Source organism: Carya illinoinensis, chromosome 15 (assembly GCF_018687715.1).
Source record: "Carya illinoinensis cultivar Pawnee chromosome 15, C.illinoinensisPawnee_v1, whole genome shotgun sequence".
Lineage (NCBI taxonomy): Eukaryota > Viridiplantae > Streptophyta > Magnoliopsida > Fagales > Juglandaceae > Carya > Carya illinoinensis.
Genome location: NC_056766.1, coordinates 38,843,549 through 38,863,067, shown reverse-complemented (window position 1 = coordinate 38,863,067; position 19,519 = coordinate 38,843,549). Strand labels below are relative to the sequence as shown.

Here is a 19,519-nt window from a genome sequence, read left to right as displayed (position 1 = left end):
CAAAGGATCCGTGTAGAACACCCTCTACACTTGCAATCACCTTACATGTGGTGATTCAACTATTCCCTGTGTAGAACACTTTCTACACGCACAAGGGTTATACACACCTTTTTACTGATACAAGAGCTGATAGTAGGTAACTTATCAGAAAACACTCCTCAATGAGTAGAATAAGAACAATACAGCGCAAACTATATCTCTCAAAATGAATAAGAATTAAGGCTCAATGCTTAGAGAAGAGAGAATGAAAGTTTTAAATGAATGTTGTATACTCTTGGTGTTGTAAATGTGAAGCTCTCAAATGATCTATTTATAAGCATATGAGATTTCATATTCAAATTTAAAAAGATTCACATGTCAAAGATAACATCATTCACTTTTTCAAAAAATTCAAATAAAAGTTTTTTCTTTTTCAATTGTCAAAGACAACATAATTTATTTTTTAAAAATTTCAAACCTAATCTTTTACTTTTGGCATATGACAAAATGTGCACACTTTACTTTTCAAAAAATTCAAACCTAATATTTTACTTTTTGCATATGACAAAAGGAGCACACTTTACTTTTCAATTTTTTCAAACAAAATCATCTACCTTTTGTATAAGTAAAAAAAAGCATCAATCACTTTTGAAAATATTCAAATAAAACATGTACATGTGAAAGATGACAATCAATCATTTTTAATATTTTCAAAGTTCAACCATTTAATCAAGGTATGCATATGTGAAAGATGACAATCAATCATCTTTCAAAATTTTCAAATTTAATTTTTAAAATATTCATGCACATGTGAAAAATGTATTTTAATGCTTTATGATAAAATATTAATTTTGATCCTTAATTCTAATTTCGAATTTTTAAGAGATTTACAACATTACTCTATCATTTTAATGTAAACTTATTCCCTTCTTGCTTATACTTGTTTCCTTGATGTGCTTGACTCTATTGTGTAGACAACTTGAACTTGAGACTCCTTTATTCTTTGAATTCATTTGTTATCATTAAAATCCATATGTAGATATATAATTACACAAAACTTGAAACCTTGGGTTCAACAAAAACTTTATAAGCAAGTTTACATATAAGTAGCGGAAAAGAAACAGAAAAAGAAAATAAAATGAAGAAGAAGATGGAGCCAAGACTCACACATTTCTCTCCAATGAAACTGAACGGAATGATGAATTTTTTTTAAAGAGAAGTCAGAGCTTCTCTTTCTTAAAAAAGGAAAAAAAAAAAAAAAACTACCCAAGTGACTCAAGTTAAGAAACTTTACCTTTACAAACATAAAAAACTATTCTTCATTATTCTTTCATTATTCTTTAACATGATTTCCAATGACTATATAAAAGATTACCAAAAACAAAGAAGATTTGTGGAAGAATTAATAGTTTTATGTCACATTAAGAGATGTCGAAAGATAATGGTTAAAAAAATGATCAATAACATTAGCTCATACTCAAATGGGTAAATGAAATGGGCAACAAATCAATTATTAAATTTGGATGCTTCAATTGCTCTTTAAAAAATTGTATGTGAGCTTTTACACTAATAATCAATAATGATAAAGCATATGCTACAATAAAACGAACTTCTTTCTTCCATACAATCTTTATAAATTTAGAATCATTCTGTTCACAAGTCAACGTAAAAAACATACAATCTACGTCATCAATGTAGAATAATTTTATTTATAATATTCAATTTTATAAAGTTTTCTTACAAATCAGATTTTGTTACATTAATAATATAATGTATATCATCTACATTAGCTTATGAATATATTTTTTTATAAAAAAAATACTTTAATCATAAAAAAATTATATAAAAATAATCATATAAATTTATATAATTTGATATGATTCGTTAATTTATAAAATTATTTTTATTATAAAATAAATTTAACAGAATTTACGAGATATTCCTTTGATATTATTTGAAATCTCAAGGGCTTCCCTACCATGCCAAATTGAAAAGAACATTGGCTTGTAACGCTACCAAACAAACTAAAAAAAGGTGTTTCTTGTCATGTATCCATTTTAATTTTTATTATTTATTTTAAAAGATTAAAAAAGTATACGAAATACAAAGTAAAAAAGAAAAATAATTAGAAAAGCCACTTGAGTCTAAGAATCTAACTAGAACTTGTCGTTTAGGAAAAGATACAAAACCTGTCAATCTTACAAGTTGAGCTTCATTGCACCAAATCTACATGCAATCGTTAGTAACTTCACTAAAACCCTCCCCTCCATAATCTTTATATCTAAATTGCCTAAACTTTTCACGTCAAATCTGACGGGATCCCACCACTCACACAAGAAGAATCTGTTCCGTCTGTCTGTAGTCTGTAACCTCCGTTTTCTTTTCCGTCAACTCTCTGCCGCCGTCTCTCTCTTTCAGAAAGAAGACCTTTTCTATCGATTTTCTTGCACCACTTTTCTGTCTTTCTTTCTAACACTTTGCGGACGTTTCTCGGGAACCAAACACGTCAACAAGATGGCGTCTGAGCCACCGGCAGCGGAGGAAGATAAAGCTTGGGAGGAGGCTCTGAGAAAGATGCTACCTGTTGGTGCGCCATTGCCCGACGAAGAGCAACTCGATTACTCCATCGCAATCGAGTACCAAGGCCCTCAGATTCCCTACGAGGTTCCCAAGGTTGATCCCCTGGACCTCGATTCCGTTTCGGTCCGCACTCCTTCGCTAGCTTCGGTTTCGGACCTGTCTTCTGTCCCCGTGGCCATACCGATCATTCCGAAGGCCACGAGGTTCAATCGGTTCAGAAATGGAGGTCTTGGCAGCGGAGTGATGAACACTCCTGTGGAGAGCCCAAGTTCCTCTTCGGCTTTGAGAACTCAATTCGACCTGCAGTGTACCGGAGATTCGGAGTTCGCGAACCGAATTGGAGAGCCGTTGTCGGATTCCCAGCGAAAACCTGATGTAATTGACGGAAAGCGGGCTCCGGTGGTGACATTCAATACGCCGAGGGACTCGGATAACGAAGAGGACGAGTCGGACGCGTACTCGAGCGCAGCAGAATTCTCGGTCGGGTCGCCGATTTCAGGGGCCAGGAACGGCCAGAAGTCGTGGAAGAAGCGAGGAGTGTGTAGTAGGTGCGGGAGAGGGAACAGGTTGAAGGAGAAGGAGGCTTGTATAGTGTGCGAGGCGAGGTACTGTAGCAACTGTGTGCTGAAGGCGATGGGGTCGATGCCGGAGGGGAGGAAATGCGTTAGCTGCATTGGGCAGCCAATCGACGAGGCCAGGCGGTCCGGATTGGGAAAGAGTTCTAGGATCTTGGCAAAGGTTTGTAGTCCCCTGGAGGTGAAGCAGATAATGAAGGCGGAGAGGGAGTGCCCGGCGAACCAACTGAGGCCGGAACAGCTGGTTGTCAACGGGAAGCAGTTAAGGCAGGAGGAGTTGTCGGAGGTTCTGGGTTGTCCCATCCCACCGCAGAAGTTGAAGCCCGGGCGTTATTGGTACGATAAGGATTCTGGGTTTTGGGGAAAGGTGAAACATAATGGAAGATTTAGTTTGAGACTTCTGGTTTTATGTTAATTTGTTCGTTTTGTTTATTTGTTTTGAGTAATTGGATTGCAGGAGGGAGAGAAGCCCGATAGAATAATCAGTTCGAAATTGAATGTTGGGGGTAAGCTTCGTCAGAATGCGAGTAATGGGAACACAGAAGTTTACATAAATGGTCGTGAGATCACGAAAACAGAGCTCAGAGTGTTGAAGGTGTGTGTCTTTCTCTTTGTACGCATAACGTAGACCCATGATATAACAATAATTACGGTTGACTCAAAAGCTACTCTTCTGGGAACATTTTTATATTAATCATACTGATCTTGAATCAACAGAGTTACTTTCTATTGCAAATATTCAAAGCTCATCTAATACCGACCTCCAGCCATTTCCCAGTCTTCTTGGAATCTGTATCTCTTTGATGCAGCCCAATCCTTAAGAATTTTTATTTGTGACTTCTCTCAAAGCTGGTTGCTAATTTGGGGGCATGAATTATAAATGGGTAAGACAGAGTTATAAATAGTTATACGTGAGGGGTTTTAAGTAAATAGAAAAGCAGTCCTTTTCTGGAAAGAAAGTAGAAATAATTCCATAGACACATTTGTCAATGCCAAGATCCAAGTCAAGTCTAGTATGGGAGATCTGAGATCAATGCGTTCAGAAGAGTGATGGCTTAATGTGGGTCAAGTGAAAATATCAGTGGGAAAAGACTTAGCAAATTGAGTTGACCTGAGCAAATCAAGTCGACCTGAATATTTTCGCGGAAGTAATATGCCTTGTGGTGGTTTCATAGAGTCTGGTCAACTACCATCAATTCCTCCTCCTACCAAAAAAAAAGAGATTCCAATACATTCCTGTGACGAAGATCAGAACCTGCACTATCTACCTTTCGACATGTTTTGTCTTGGTCATTGAGTCAAAATACAAGAAGATTAAAGTTGGGACTCCCGATAGACTCAACAACAAGGTAAATGAAGACTTCCGTTTGGAATAAGTGAGTCTTCAGCAAGCTTGCATTCAGCAATAAGTCCTTTTCTGGCTGACAAACTTGACACCATATTTGCTAGTTTTTTGCACTTCCATCTTTAAGCAAGGCCATATGAGATCCATCAAATCGTGTGTTCTTTTTCTTTTTCTTTTTCTTTTTTAAATTTTTTTAAATTTTTTTTATATATAGGAAAATTAATTAATAAAAATCAAAAGGTACAATAGTAGGGGTAGGATATCCTAATAAACATCCCACACAAAACATTACAGTGCAAAACATAAAATAAGAATAGGGAAATGGAATATAGTAATCCTGGTCCCATAATATCTTGACTCACCTCCTTTTCGCCGATGACCCGCTGATTTTTTGTGAGTGGGATCCCGATCAAATTTGTTCTTTGAGAGCCCTCCTGCTTTGTTTCGAAGCTGTCTCCAGTCTTAGGGTGAATCTATCGAAATCTGAAATGGTTTCAGTTGGCTTGGTTAATGATTTAAGTAAATTGGCTGCCATCTTGGGCTGCAATGTGTCATCCTTACCTATGAAGTATCTTGGACTTCCTTTGGGGGCTCCTCATAAATCCAAGGCAATGTGGGATGACATTGTTGAGAAGATTGAACGCAAATTCCCGGGTTGGAAGAGAATTTACATGTCTAAAGGCGGTAGAATCACATTAATCAAGAGGACGTTATCCAATCTCCCAACGTATCTTTTTGTCTTTATTTCCTTTGTTTGCAGGGGTGGCAAATATACTAGAGAAGATTTTCTGTGATTTCTTGTGGGGAGGTTTAGAGGACGTGAAAAAATTCCATTTGATTAAGTGGGATAAAGTCTGCACCCCTTTGTCTTGTGGTGGGTTGGGGGTTAGAAAATTGAGAACCTTCAACAAGACCCTTCTAGGAAAGTGGTTATTGCAATACCATTGGGAAGGAGATGCTCTTTGGAGGAACATCATCGATGTTAAATATGGGAGCATTTGGGGAGGTTGGTGCTTTAATGAAGTAAGAGGGTCTTATGGCATGGGAGTTTGGAAATTTATCCATAATGGTTGGGAAGATTTACTCATAAATTTATTACCCAGTGGACATGGAGAGGCTTTTTGATAGAGACACAAAGCTAGGGGAAATAGAGGGCGTGTTTTGGGATGTTAGAGCAAAGCTTTCGGGTGTATTTCAGGAAGTTTCTATTTTGATGAAAAAGGTAGACATGGGTCTGAGCATGGCGATGAGACTGGGTAGACATGGGTCTGATTCTCTTCCGCACGTCTCTGGGAAATTACTTCCTAAAGCAGGAAGAAAGGTCTCTGCAAGGGTAGAGTATAAAGAGAAAGGGCTGGTAGTGGTAATAGGCAATGGGCTGGATGTGATGACAGGAAATGGGCTGGTCTCAGGTGGGGCCAACTGGCCTTTGACCTCCAGCCCTTTGAGGGATGTATGCCCTTAGCCACATCAAAAGACATGGGCCTCGAGCCCACCACCACGTGCTTCAAGCCCTCGTTCTAGGGACATCCCTCAGCCCATCCTCACGGGCTCAAGCCCACAAGCACTCCCTCGTCCCTTGCACGGATTGGCAGGCCGAAAGCCCGCAAGCCCTCGCGTGGATCAGCAGGCCATCCCTGGCCCTTCTACGTCGGGCCTGAGCCAGTCCCTCCCTACGGTGGTTATATTGCTGACGCAGAAACCTTTGACGACCGTCGAGGTTCCTTCCAACGGGTGTGGGGATCATCCAAAGGCTTTGCAAGTGCAACTTTCTCCCGGGAAGGTGGCTGCGATAGACGTCGCCAGTGGTTCCAGGCCACCGTCAACACGGCCTTGACTCAAAAGGGGCCGGTGGGGACCGGCGACCGCTCGGCTAGCATCTTTGAGATCATCCCGATTATGGATGACTGGTCTTCACCTGGGCCAGTTACGGGGGAAGCCTCCAATAATTTTTTTATGCGTTTGGGTCTCTCTAAAAATTTGTCTAGGGGCTTGTGCACTGAGACGGAAGCGGTTGACGACTCTTCTTCGGATGGGGGGTTCTCGAACGAAGAGAGATCCTATGGATCAGATTTACAGTTAGCATGTAAGGAGCTAGGGGCGGATATTCACTTAACTGATCTGTATGAAACCGAGGACATGCATAGTCCTCTTTGTTCATTGCCACCAACGATTCCTTGGGTTGATTCGCAACCTGATTGGGTCATTCAGAAGGTTAATGATATGCGTCACTTTATGGGGATGTCTTGTGAAGGTTTTGAGGAACAGATGCAAGCTCTTTTCATTGCAATAAGAGCAAGTCAACCTTCTCTTGCCAGATCCACGGTTAAGAAGGTGAGGGAGCTTAGGTGACTTACTTGTTCCATAAACTATGACACATGGGAGGGTAGAACGAGCAGGGGACGTCCCAAGGATGGGGTGAATATTAGCGATCCTTGAAGCCCAAGATTCTTTCATGAAATGTTCGTGGCCTGAATGACCAGAACAAACGTCTTAAAGTGAAGAATTTATTAAGGGATTGGAAAGCAGATGTCATTTGTTTATAGGAGATGAAACTACAATTTATTGATAGGCACATAATAAGAAGTTTGTGGAATTGCTCATATGCATGATGGACCACACTTGCCTCAAAGGGCGCCTCAGGGGGTATCTTGGTGATGTGGGACAAGAGAGTAGTTAATTTTGTTGAGGATTGTGTTGGAGATTTTTCGATATCTTGTTCTTTCTTGAATGTGGATGATGATTTTGTTTGGGGGTTTGCAGGTGTCTACAGGCCAAATGATGATAGTAGTAGAAAACTCCTTGTGATGAAATAGCCGGCCTATGCAGTTGGTGGGATATTTCGTGGTGTATAGGGGTTGACTTTAATATCACTCGGTTTCCGAGCAAGCAGTCGGGAGTTTCCAGTTTGGGTTCAGCTATGGCTGATTTCTCAGCCCTTCTCTTTGAGTTAGACCTGATGGATCTTCCTTTTGTAGGGGGAGATTTCACTTGGTCAAATGGAAGGGTCTGGTCGAGATTGGATAGGTTCGCTGTTTCTTCTTCTTGAGAGACTCACTTCCCTACCTTGTGTCAAAAACCTCTCCCCCGGCTCTGTTCGGATCATTTTTCTCTTTTGCTAGATTATGGGGGCCTTCAGGAGAGAAGTAAATACTTTAAGTTTGAGAACATGTGGTTGAAGATAGATGGGTTCATTGAAAAAGTTAGCTCGTGGTGGGCATCTTATCAGATCATGGGCACTCCTAGCTTTGTTCTAGCAGGAAAGTTTAAAACTTTGAAGAATGATCCAAGAAAATGGAATTTGGAAGTCTTTGGGAACATTAATGATCAGCTGGACAAACTATTTACGGAGTTGCAACAATTGGATGAGAGAGAGGCTAAAATGGTGTTATCAGTTGAGGATAGGGCAAGAAAATTGACTGTAGTTGCTGAGCTAGAAAAAATCACCCTTATGGAGGAGATCTTGTGGAGGCAAAAATCACGGGCTCTTTGGTTGAAGGAAGGGGATAGGAGCACAAGGTTTTTTCATAAGGTTGCAAACTCTTATCAAAGGAACAATGCCATAGAGGTCCTTCATGAGGAGGGTAGGGTTATATTGGGTCGAGATGCCATTAAGGATCATATTGTCCTTTTTTATGATAAGCTTTTGACATAGCAGTATTCTTGGAGGCCCAAGTTGGACAATTTAGTTTTTGATTCCATCGACCACACAAGCGCGTCTTGGTTGGAGAGACCTTTCGAAGAAGACGAGGTGTTTGGCGTGGCAAAAGGTATGAACAAGGATAAAGTCCTAGGACCAGATGGCTTTCCAATGGCTTTCTTTCAAGCCTGCTGGGGTATCATTAAGGAGGACCTAATGAAGGTCTTCTCTGAATTTCACTCTTTTATGAAATTCGAGAAGAGCCTTAATGTCACATTTATCGCTCTTATTCCCAAGAAGGCGAGGTCGGTGGAAGTGAATGATTTCCGGCCCATAAGTTTGATAAGTGGGGTTTACAAGATCGTTTCTAAAGTTTTAGCAAAGCGATTGAGTGAAGTCTTGGGGAAGCTCATCTTGAAGTCGCAAAATGCTTTTGTGAAAGGAAGGCAAATACTAGATTCGGTCCTCATTTCCAACGAATGTTTGGAGAGTAGAGTTAGAAACGACATTTTAGGTATCTTGTGTAAATTGGATATGGAAAAGGCTTTTGATCATGTAAATTAGGATTTCTTGTTATACATCCTTGGTAGGTACAACTTTGGGGAAAGATGGTGCCAATGGATCAAGCATTGTATTACAGCTGCCAGATTCTCTATCTTAATCAATGGCACTCTCGAAGGCTTCTTCAACAGCTCTCGGGGTTTGAGACAAGGGGATCCATTATCGCCACTCCTATTTATTCTCGTCATGGATGTACTGAGCAGAATGATGGAAGGGGTGGTGGATAGGGGACTCATCTTGGGTTTCTCGGTGGGTGGTTCTTTGCATGGAAGTATGTCAATCTCCCACCTTCTCTTCGCCGATGACACGTTGATCTTTTGTGACCCAGATTTGAATCAGGTTCGCTCTTTAAGAGGACTTCTTTTTGGTTTTGAAGCTATCTCTGGCCTTAAGGTGAATTTATCAAAGACGGAAGTAGTCTCGGTTGGCATGGTCAATAACTTAAATGAAGTGGCTGTCATGTTGGAATGTAAGGTTTCATCCTTGCCTTTGAGGTATCTCCTTGGGGGACCCTCATAAATCCAAGGTAATGTGGGAAAGAATCATTGAGAAAATTGAAGGCAAATTGGCGGGTTGGAAGAGAATTTACTTGTCTAAAGGAGGGAGAATCACACTTATTAAGAGTACGTTATCTAATTTTCCAATGTACTTTCTTTCCTTATTTCCTTTGCCTGCAGGGGTGGCAAATAGAATGGAAAAGATTTTCCGCGATTTCCTTTGGGGAGGTTTAGAAGATGCAAAGAAATTCCATTTGGTCAGATGGGACAAAGTATGCACCCCTTTGGCTTGCGGTGGATTGGGATTAAGAAAATTGAGAACTTTCAATAAGGCACTTCTTGGGAAATGGTTATGGCATTATTTGCATGAGGGAAATACCCCATTGGAGGAATATTTTGGATGTCAAATATGGGAGCATCTGGGGCGGTTAGTGCTCAAAGGAAGTAAGAGGGGCATATGGCATGGGAGTTTGGAAACTTATTCGGAATGGTTGGGATGATTTCTTCGGTAACTGCAAATATGAGATGGGAAGGGGCACGCAAATTAGATTCTGGCATGACATTTGGTGTGGGGATGTCGCTTTGAAAAATACTTTCCCTTTTCTCTATAGGATTGCGTTTGATCAGGGCTCCTCTGTGGCTGAGAATATGTGCATACTGCTGATTCCATTCATTGGTCTGTGAGGTTTACTTGTGCTGTTCTAGATTGGGAGGTGGGAGACATCACTGATTTCTACAGCGTGTTATATGCGCTGAAACACAGGGTAGGAGGGGAGGACAAATTATTATGGACATGCACAGGGAACAAGAAATTTTCAGTTCGCTCATACTACAAGGCCTTGACAGCCCACTCCCCTAATACTTTCCCTTGGAAGAGCATTTGGAGGAGTAATGCCCCTCTCAAGGTCGCTTTCTTCGGTTGGTTGGCTTCTCATGGCAAAGTACTGACTATAGACAAGTTAAGAAAACACTGTCTAATTATAATGGGCTGGTGCTTCTTGTGTAAACATAACAGTGAATCAGCAGATCACCTTCTCCTTCACTGTGAAGTAGTTAAGGTATTGTGGGACGAAATCCTCTCGAGACTTGTTATTGCATGGATTATGCCTAAGAGGGTGATAGATTTATTGTACTGCTGGCAAGCGATTAGGGGTAATCGGCAGATTATAGCTGTTTGGAAGATGGTATTGTTATGTCTAATGTGGTGCATATGGAACGAAATAAATGGCCGCTGTTTTGAGGATAGGGAACGCTCTCCGGGTGGTTCTAGGGATTTTTTCTTTCATACATTGTTATTGTGGGCCTCCTCTATTGTATTGAACGGAATGAGTTTTAATAACTTTTATGCTACTATCCGTAGTATGTAGTTTGTAATTAGGCTCTTTCTTGTATACTTCCTGTGTACTTGGACTTTGTCTATTTATGTGGAACAATAAAATCTCTTTTTATCTATAAAAAAAAAAAAAATTTGTTATAATTATCACCCAATTAATATTGCAAGTGATTAGCTTGTATATCTGGTTTTAAGGTAATCACTCATGATTCCTGAAGTGGCAAATCTCTCCAAGCTGATTATAGAATGGTTCTCGTGTGAATTTTTTATTGTTATTTTATTCTGTCTTTCTTTGTTTTCTGCTTTTGCTTTGGTGTAATTGACATTGGAACTTGATTTAAGTGTTATTGACTTCCCTTTCAGCTGGCCAAGGTACAGTGTCCCAGAGATACTCATTTTTGGGTGTATGACGATGGATCTTATGAGGAAGAAGGTCAAAATAACATAAAAGGAAATATATGGGGAAAGGTTCTCTCATATCCGTGAATAATATATATCTCATTTCAGGTTCATGTTTCAAATTCACCACATGGATTTGAGTTGGTTTTTTTATACAGTTACAGTTTGGTTTTTGGTAGGCAGGCATCCACTCGTTTCATTTGTTCGTTACTTTCGTTGCCTGTTCCACCTGGTAATCCACATGGGGCAAAAGAAGACCCAACTATTTTTTCGGGTAGATCTGTGCCTGAGTATTTGGAGCAGGGAAGGGTCCAGAAACTTCTGTTATTTGGGTTGGAAGGATCTGGAACGAGCACCATCTTCAAGCAGGTTATCACATATTTTTTAAGGGATCCAAGGAAAAAATAAGAGTTTTTTGGTGCTAGCTTAAGATTATAAACTTTGTTATCACCTGTTTTCTTTTATTGCAAGCATTTGTGATCCAAACCATTTGTTATTCCTCCATTTTCACTACAAACCAGGTTCTTGGTAGGGTGTAAGGAAACGGAAAGATATTCAATATAGAGCTAATTCTTACCGTTACACCCTCATAAAATATGTTCAAAACTTAAGTTAAATATAATTTTACAAAAATTTTGTTAACAAGCTTCTCTACCTCACCTAATTGGTCCACGCCCACTTGTGGGTGGATTTAGGAGGTTTCTTCTCTTCTTCTCATTCCCTTTTGCCCCTCTGCCAAATGGAGGGATTTGACCTCCCTCTATCCCTCCCTCACCATCTCCCTCCAAACAAACAAAGAGTTTAGTCAAAATCTGGGATGAGCAAGCATATGTCAAATGGTTTAATCTAGTGTTGACAATAAAGGGGTTTGTTCCCTTTGTAGAAAAATGTCGTTTTGCCTTTCCTTCTAATTATTTGATCTGTTCAACTCAAGTGCATGGTTTATTTGAATATGCACCAATATGTTTTCTGTGTATTTATTTTTGTATCACCTTTCTTTTAATGCGCAGAATTTCTGTACTTCTCATAAACAGGCCAGGTTTTTGTACGGGAAAATTTTCACTCCAGAAGAGCTGCAGAATATCAAGCTTATGATTCAAAGCAATTTGTACAAGTATCTTAGCATACTACTTGAGGGAAGAGAGAAGTTTGAAGAGGAATCATTGACGGAGACAACTACTGTTTTGGATGCTGAAGAGTCTGCCCCAGGTAATAAATTTAACTATTCTATTTTATTGCCCCTTATATGGTGAAAATATTGCTATTTGATTAAGTTGAAGCATTGGATACTCTTGTGCTATTTCCTTTGGTAGTCAATCCTGCTGAATTATTAAATTCGTGATTCCCGTGGTTGTTTTGTAACAAATTTTAACATATACTAGTAGAATATGCTTTGTTCATTGCTATATGGAAAAGGCTTTTCTTTAATTAAATGCCATAAATTTGTGCTTATTAGGTGGCAAATAGCTCAAGAATCAAAGAATTGTATGTTAATTCAAAAGAGATTTAGCCAGTGGTCTTAGATCAAATGATTTTACTCTCATCATAAACAAGAGATGCGAAGTGAGCCCTGGTTGAATGCCGTAGGTGTGTTTGGATTACATCCAGATCAACTCAAGTCAATTTGAATCAACACAAAACTCAAATCAAGTTGATTCAAATATGCTTTAATCCCAATTGAATTTGGATAAACTCCATGGACCTCTTGTGAGCAACTAGGGCAGGTTTTCTTTTTGTCGTATCTGTGATTATACTCTCTGTCGTCTCCTCGTAATCTTATTACTAGCTTTAGCCACTTCGGCTATGGCATCTTTTACCAATTTTCAGCCCTTCAATTTCAATTAAATCACTTTCCTTGTGTGTTTATTTGTCTCTGTTATGTTTGGCCAAACCATCTTAGGCAACCCTACAAGCTTTTCCTCAATATGTGCCACAGCATGCTACCCCACCTTATAATTAATTACTTCATTTCTTGTAGCATCATCTTTCATATGTACCTACTCATCTTGGCATGATTTATTTCTTCTGGATGTGAACAAGGAGGTTGCAAGTGCATATCATCGTAGCTTAGTGGAGGGGAAGATGCTATTGGAATCCTCAGTTATAGTCTTGCTTTTCGGGTTGGGAATTGGAATATGTGGCCGATTTCTCTGAATTTTTTAATTTTAGCCCCCTTGTAGTAGAGGTGTAGATAATATATCTTGAAGATTACCATTGCCTGGAAAATTTGAGGTTTGGTTGTTGTATGGAGTGTTGTGAGGATTGATTGATGTGAAATTCCCTCAGGTATATGAGTTACTATGGTGCCTTGAAAGGTTGCTTTCTGCAGAAATAAGATAGATGTGCATAAGTAGTGGAGAATCAGCTGGTTTTTTTTTTTTTTTTTTTCACTATTTGGGCTCTTTTGGGTAACACCAAATAATGTGACCTGGCTGCTTCCTTGTTGATGAGGGAAGCTTGGTTTCTATAAGAATGTAGGTATCGGGAATATTGTGCTATTTGTGTAATGATGACAATTATTGGGGATGGGAGGATATTATTATTATTATTATTATTTTTTTGGGTAAGTAAAAGTAAAACTTATTGATAGTAATGGGCATAGCCCAAGTACACAGGAAGTATACGCAGAAACTGCCCAAGTACCATTAAACACTAGTGAGGGATACAAACAGATCATGAAAACTGTCCTCATTACAACTAATGACCAAAGCCCAAGAAAATAAATTATTATTAAAAAAATCTCTTCAGCTCATCCAAGGAACGCTCCGTCTTCAAAACACCTCTTATCTTTTCACTGTCAATATTAGGAATTTTGATGGTGTCAAGCATCCTTAGCTGTAGCTCTGATGCACTTCCTTTGTCTTTGAGTTCACCTCCTTACCTAGTGAAGTTGTTTTATTTATATATAAATTCCATTGATCTGTTTTAATTTTTTTGAGTAAGTAATTTTTTTTAAAAGATCAAAGGTGTACAACCAAGCACACAGGACGTATCAAGAGAATGCACCTGACTAGGGGAAGAAGGAAAGCAAAAAGACACTCTAGATAACAAAAGAGATAGAATCTATCTGAGTTTTCTAATCCCAAGTATATTTATCTTATTAACGAGTTGCTGTATACTTTATTTATCAAAAAAAAAAAAAAACGTGTTGCTGTATACTTATTAGAATAAATTGGTTGGTATGAATAAATATTGGATTCTCATAACTAGACCTTTTTTTGATAAATAAGATTCTCATAACTAGACTTAAAAAAATGCTCTTAGTGTCTTGGCACCATTTCAACATTCCTATGGTTTAAAACCTAGGAATGATTTATAGATATAGCTATGAAATATTTTTTACTAGTTCAACTCCCGACTAAGTAATTAAATCAGATTATGGAATGCAAAAGAAAAAAAATGACGACAAAAAGATTTTTCTCATATTAGAGTGTAGACAGCAATACGATTATGTAAGTATTAAATAGAGAAGGAGCAGAAAAGGGTTAAAAGATAGTAAGCATGGTAAAGCAGTTATGAATTGAAATCTTAATTCCAATGGTCGATTGTAATTGATTTTAATAGCATGACCATTCATGAATTTGTTTTATCACTAGAACATCACTCCTAGGTGTTGCTCTTGTACATGACCCGTGTACTTGGGCTTTACCTATTCTTATGATCAATTAAATTTTATTTTATGATAAAAAAAAAAATGAAATCTTAATGCTAAAGCAAAAGAAGAATCAAATTTTCACATTGAGAAAAATGGAATCCTATCTTTGGCTTTAAATTATTTATAGAACCCATTTTAGAATGCTTTGGAAACTTCCCAAAGAACCTAATTCTACGAGTTATTTTTTGTCATGGTGGATCATGATTTGTCCCATTACCTAGTTGATACTGAGAAAATATATATGCAAGGTGTTTTCGAAAGAAGTGTACATATGGCAATCTCTTGGTGAGGAGAATTCATAGATGGTGTATAGTTGAAGAGGCCATGTGATGGCTGAAACGATCTTAAAGGGCATGTACGATAAGTTTATTACCATGGTCAACAAGTATGGGGTAGTTATGAGGAACTAATTAAGGTCACTCAAAGATAGCATCGCCAGATTTAAGGTTCATTAACGTTCTTGAAATACAGTTTGTGAGGTCCTAAAGATTGCTGACTATTGAAAAGAAAATGTTTGAGAAGTATAATATGTCAGTCTATTACACTCTGAAAGACACTGGCATGTTTGTAGACTGTAAAATTAATCATGACAGATCCTAGTACCAGGTTTAGTAAATACGGGTTGGTGAGGTCCTAAAAATGAATGACCTACTGACAAAAAAGAGATTGCAACGGAAATAATTTCTCAAAAGAAGTATACCTTGGACCTACTGGAATAGAATGGCATATTTGGTATAAATTCAAGGGAGTCTCCCATCTAGTATCAAGTTTAGTGAGTATGACGGTGTACCTGATCATCCACGAAGATAAAAGAGACATGGTGGCAGGATGAAATCTTTGTCAGCAACAAATATAACAAATATATATCATTCTTTTTTGCTTTCGAACACTCAATCTCTGTATCAGAGTGGAGTTAGCTTGTTATGACATCAATTTTTTTTTTTAATCGGTAAACAAGATTGTTATTGATGAGAGTGATAGGCATAGCCCATGTACATGGAACATATACAAGAGCAACACCTAAGCATGATTAACAGTTGATACAAATAAAATCATGGATGCTCAGTCCATTGAAATCCATTACAACTGACCAATGGAGTAAAGTGTTGAAAAAGAAAATTCTAAGCTCTTCCATTATCCACTTGCAATGTTCGAAGCTTCTTTGGTTTCTTTCCCTTTGAAGACAACCATAGACATATGGTTCTCTAGTAAATGATCATTCCATAAGGTTGTGGCTACCTTGAGTGAAGTAGTAGTGGTCTACAGTTACCCCAACCCCCCCCCCCCCCCCCCCCCCCCCCCCCCCCCCTCCTCTTCCACATACAACACCAACCCATTACAATGATCTAGGCATTTCCTCATTGTCGAAGGTGGGGATCTTCCCTAAAGAAGAAGTCCATACAAAGAAAGGTGCATTTAGGGGTACCTTAGTCCAAATACTATGGCCTCAAATTTATGTCAACACATTATGAATTCAATTGCAAAGTTTTGAAAACTTCCTCTTTGTCCTCTACTAGAATAAAAAAGGTTACATGTACTTTGAGTTTTTTTGCCTTAGAAAGCATGAACGAAGAGTTTTACTGTCTTGTGAATTTAGGTGAAACAGGAGTTGATGAAAACAAGCAATGCATCTATTCAATCAACCAAAGGTTCAAGCACTTTTCTGACTGGTTACTGGATATCGTGGCTACGGGAGAATTTGACACTTTCTTCCCTGCTGCTACACGTGAATATGCTCCAATTGTAGATGAAGTTTGGAGGGATCCTGCCATTCAGGAAACATACAAGAGAAGAGAGGAACTGCATTGCCTTCCTGATGTTGCAAAATATTTCTTGGATCGTGTATGCCTCAACTACATTTTCTTTGTTTTATTGCGAAGTGTATGCCAGTTAGTTGAGGATGGTTTCTGCTGCAGTTTTTTTGCTTGATGTATGCTTCATTTATGGAGACTCTTTTTCCTGCATTAGATTTGCAGCTAATTGAGTACTAAGCATTTTCCTTCTTTTCATTTTGATGTAATCATGTTTTCTTCTGTTATTTGACCATATTGCAGATTTCACTGCAGCTTGTTAGGTCACTGCTTTCCAGAGTTAGTTGATTGCTGATCCTTTTTTCCTTTGCCTCTATTGTGATGCAAATGTGACAAATCAATAATTCTAGGTCCAAGAATATAGTCAAGAAGAAAGTTCGGATGGTAGTCTATAACATTAACAGACTTTTAATCAAATGACATCTTCTTCCCCCATAAACAAGAGTCAAAGGATGAGGTCACTTGGTCAATTCTGCATGATTTCTCAGTTCTTTTTACTTATCAGAAAAATATATTTCATTGAAAAATAAAATACTGAACGGTATGTGGTGAGGAGAGATCATCTGAAGGGTCACTCTGTTTCCAAATTTGGTGATTACTTTCTGTCTGTTCTGTATTTTCTTATTTATTTCATAGTAATGTACTTAGGCAGGATATGTGGTTTCTCTCCCCAACATATGAAGTTGATTTAACGAAAAGAGAGAATGCATCCTGTTTTTCTTCTTGTACAAGACTTTTTTTTTTTTTGATAAGTAATAAGTAATTTTATTGAAATAAAGACGGCCATAGCCCAGGTACACTGGAAGTATACATATGCATACACCTATCTTCTTGTACAAGACTAGTTCCGAGTTCTTCCATTTGATAACTTGATGGATGTTAGTGTGTTGCTGTTACAGGCTATAGAGATATCAAGCAATGAGTATGAACCTACAGACAAGGACATTTTATATGCAGAGGGAGTCACTCATAGCAATGGTCTTGCCTTCATGGAATTCTCATTTGATGATAGAAGCCCCATGTCTGAGATATACAATGAGAACGTTGAACACCCACCTCCCTTGACCAAGTAAAACTTATTCTTTCTCCTATTAGGCATTGTCACATTTTTTCCCTGATTTTTCTTGAGGTGCTAAAACTACTCTTTTTGGGTCATAGATACCAATTAATTCGCATAAATTCCAAAGGACTGCATGAGGGTTGCAAATGGCTGGAAATGTTTGAAGATGTGCGGGCAGTGATATTTTGTGTTTCGTTGAGTGACTATGATCAGATGTATGCCCATGGTAACGGTCCACTTCAAAATAAAATGCTAGCGAGTAGAGATTTGCTTGAGAGTTTGGTGAGACACCCTTGTTTCAAAGACACCCCTTTCGTGCTCCTGCTGAACAAATATGATGCCTTTGAAGACAAGATAAGCCAGGTTCCTCTATCTACTTGTGAGTGGTTTAGGGACTTCAGCCCTTTAAAGGCACATCACAATAGCCAGTCCCTGGCACAACAAGCATACTACTATGTTGCAGTCAAATTCAAGGAGCTATATTCTTCCATAAGCAGACAAAAGTTATTCGTGGGGCAGACGCGAGCTCGGGAGCGTACATCAATCGATGAGGCATTCAAGTACATAAGGGAGGTCCTCAAATGGGATGAAGAAAAGGATGAAAATATGTATGGAATTGGCGTGGATGATTCTTTCTACAGTACAGAAATGAGTTGGTCTCCATATATTAGGCAGGAATGAAACTCTGTTCTGTTTAACAGAAGCTTGTCGGCATTTTTAAATGAAGGATTGAACATATCTACTTGCCATTTCCAATTCTTTCTTTGCTCTGAAAATTTGGTGGATATTTTGTTCTTACCATGGCATGAATGAGCAAAGGAAGTGAAGTCAGGTTGGCCATGAAGGTGCTATATTAAACTGGCAAGTTCGGGATCGTTGAACAATATAACCATAAGATGAGTCTGATTCAGGAGATTGCAATTTCTTTACAGCATAATTTTCTTGCATGTATAGCTTATCTTGTCTAATGCTACTAAGGGGTTTTCCCGAGTAAATTTGTTAGGTTTGCTGTAAATGGTGAGTGAATTCCCTTCTGTAATAGCATCTTCATGGTGGGCCTCACCTTCTCAATAGATTTCCATGATCTGCTTGGCATCCTACCTTTGAATTCGTTATTAATTGGACTGGACCTGATGCATTTTGGTTTTCCAATACAGAATACATACTTCTGCAGTTTTAAATTTGGAGATCTAGTGGAAATGTCATAGGATCCTCTCCGTTTCAAGTGAAATAAATAGTATCTTTTTAGTTGGATATTTTGGTCATTTCACATTATGTTGACAAGTGAAATGACCAAAATACTGCATGCTTTACACTAAATGGATATTGCCCATTTCAATGGAAATGTAGAGGATACAGTGAAAATGATTTCAAGCCATGGTTAAAATTACCATAACTAGCCATTGTTTCTACAAGTAACTGAGCACTCTGTTAGTTATTTACTTCTTTTTGGATATGAAGTACATGGAAATTAGTATAATCTGACTTTTTCAGTTTTGTACTGTAAAGCCAGGATGACCTAGTTTCTTAATTTGTTGTGGCATGGAACTTAGGTGTTAAAAGTTAGATTCTTGACGTACAAACACGTGCTACTCACGTCTTGTTATAGGATGTCATGTCACTTAAAATTGAAGCTTATGTAAATAATTTTAATTTTACGGCATATTATGATAAGATGGAGTACTTTATATTTGCAGCTGTCTCTATAACGATTTGTAAGTAATCAAGATGGTGAATCCTTATAATTTTTTGCCAAGTAATTTGTAAGTAGATCATATGTACCAAGAATAATCCTAAACCCTTTTAAAAAAAGTGTTTCTGACTCAATCTCGAAAGGCTAATCAAGTCAAGCATGTATCAGGATAAACATCTCTAAAAGACTTGGGGCTTTATATTTGTTGTTCTTCAGTTCCGTGCATTCACGTGCATCACGTATGAATTAATGGATAATGAATTGTAGAGGATATGGACCATCCATTGTACTCCAATCTAAGCTCGATGTATTGGGACAAAGCACTTTTGTCTGCTGTCAAAGATGTCCTGCACCAAACTCACATGCTGTTCAAGCTTGGCCAGAGTACCAA

General features: G+C 38.4%; 1 protein-coding gene across 2 annotated transcripts; it reads left to right on the top strand.

Moving 5' to 3' along the window:
• The first annotated feature begins 2,303 nt into the window (after positions 1–2,303).
• Positions 2,304–18,587, top strand: LOC122296256 (extra-large guanine nucleotide-binding protein 3-like). Of its 2 annotated transcripts, XM_043105808.1 has the most exons (9): positions 2,304–3,501; positions 3,592–3,729; positions 10,874–10,978; positions 11,093–11,278; positions 11,944–12,118; positions 16,162–16,406; positions 16,619–16,654; positions 17,275–17,444; positions 17,534–18,587. In XM_043105808.1, the coding sequence occupies exons 1-9, from the start codon at positions 2,494–2,496 to the stop codon at positions 18,114–18,116; spliced, it is 2,646 nt and encodes an 881-aa protein (XP_042961742.1). In that variant the 5' UTR covers positions 2,304–2,493; the 3' UTR covers positions 18,117–18,587. The 2 variants fall into 2 exon arrangements, with proteins under 2 accessions (XP_042961742.1, XP_042961743.1); XM_043105809.1 differs by lacking the exon at positions 16,619–16,654 and having other exon boundaries at positions 2,307–3,501.
• The last annotated feature ends 932 nt before the right edge of the window (positions 18,588–19,519 follow it).

What these genes read in the sequence shown, in the direction of transcription:
- LOC122296256 (XM_043105808.1), top strand. Translation starts at nt 2,494, where the DNA reads ATGGCGTCTGAGCCACCGGCAGCGGAGGAAGATAAAGCTTGGGAGGAG. An exon ending in CAGAGCTCAGAGTGTTGAAG is followed by an intron (nt 3,730 to 10,873) that starts GTGTGTGTCTTT and finishes CTTCCCTTTCAG; the next exon opens with CTGGCCAAGGTACAGTGTCC. An exon ending in TTAGGTCACTGCTTTCCAGA is followed by an intron (nt 16,655 to 17,274) that starts GTTAGTTGATTG and finishes TTGCTGTTACAG; the next exon opens with GCTATAGAGATATCAAGCAA.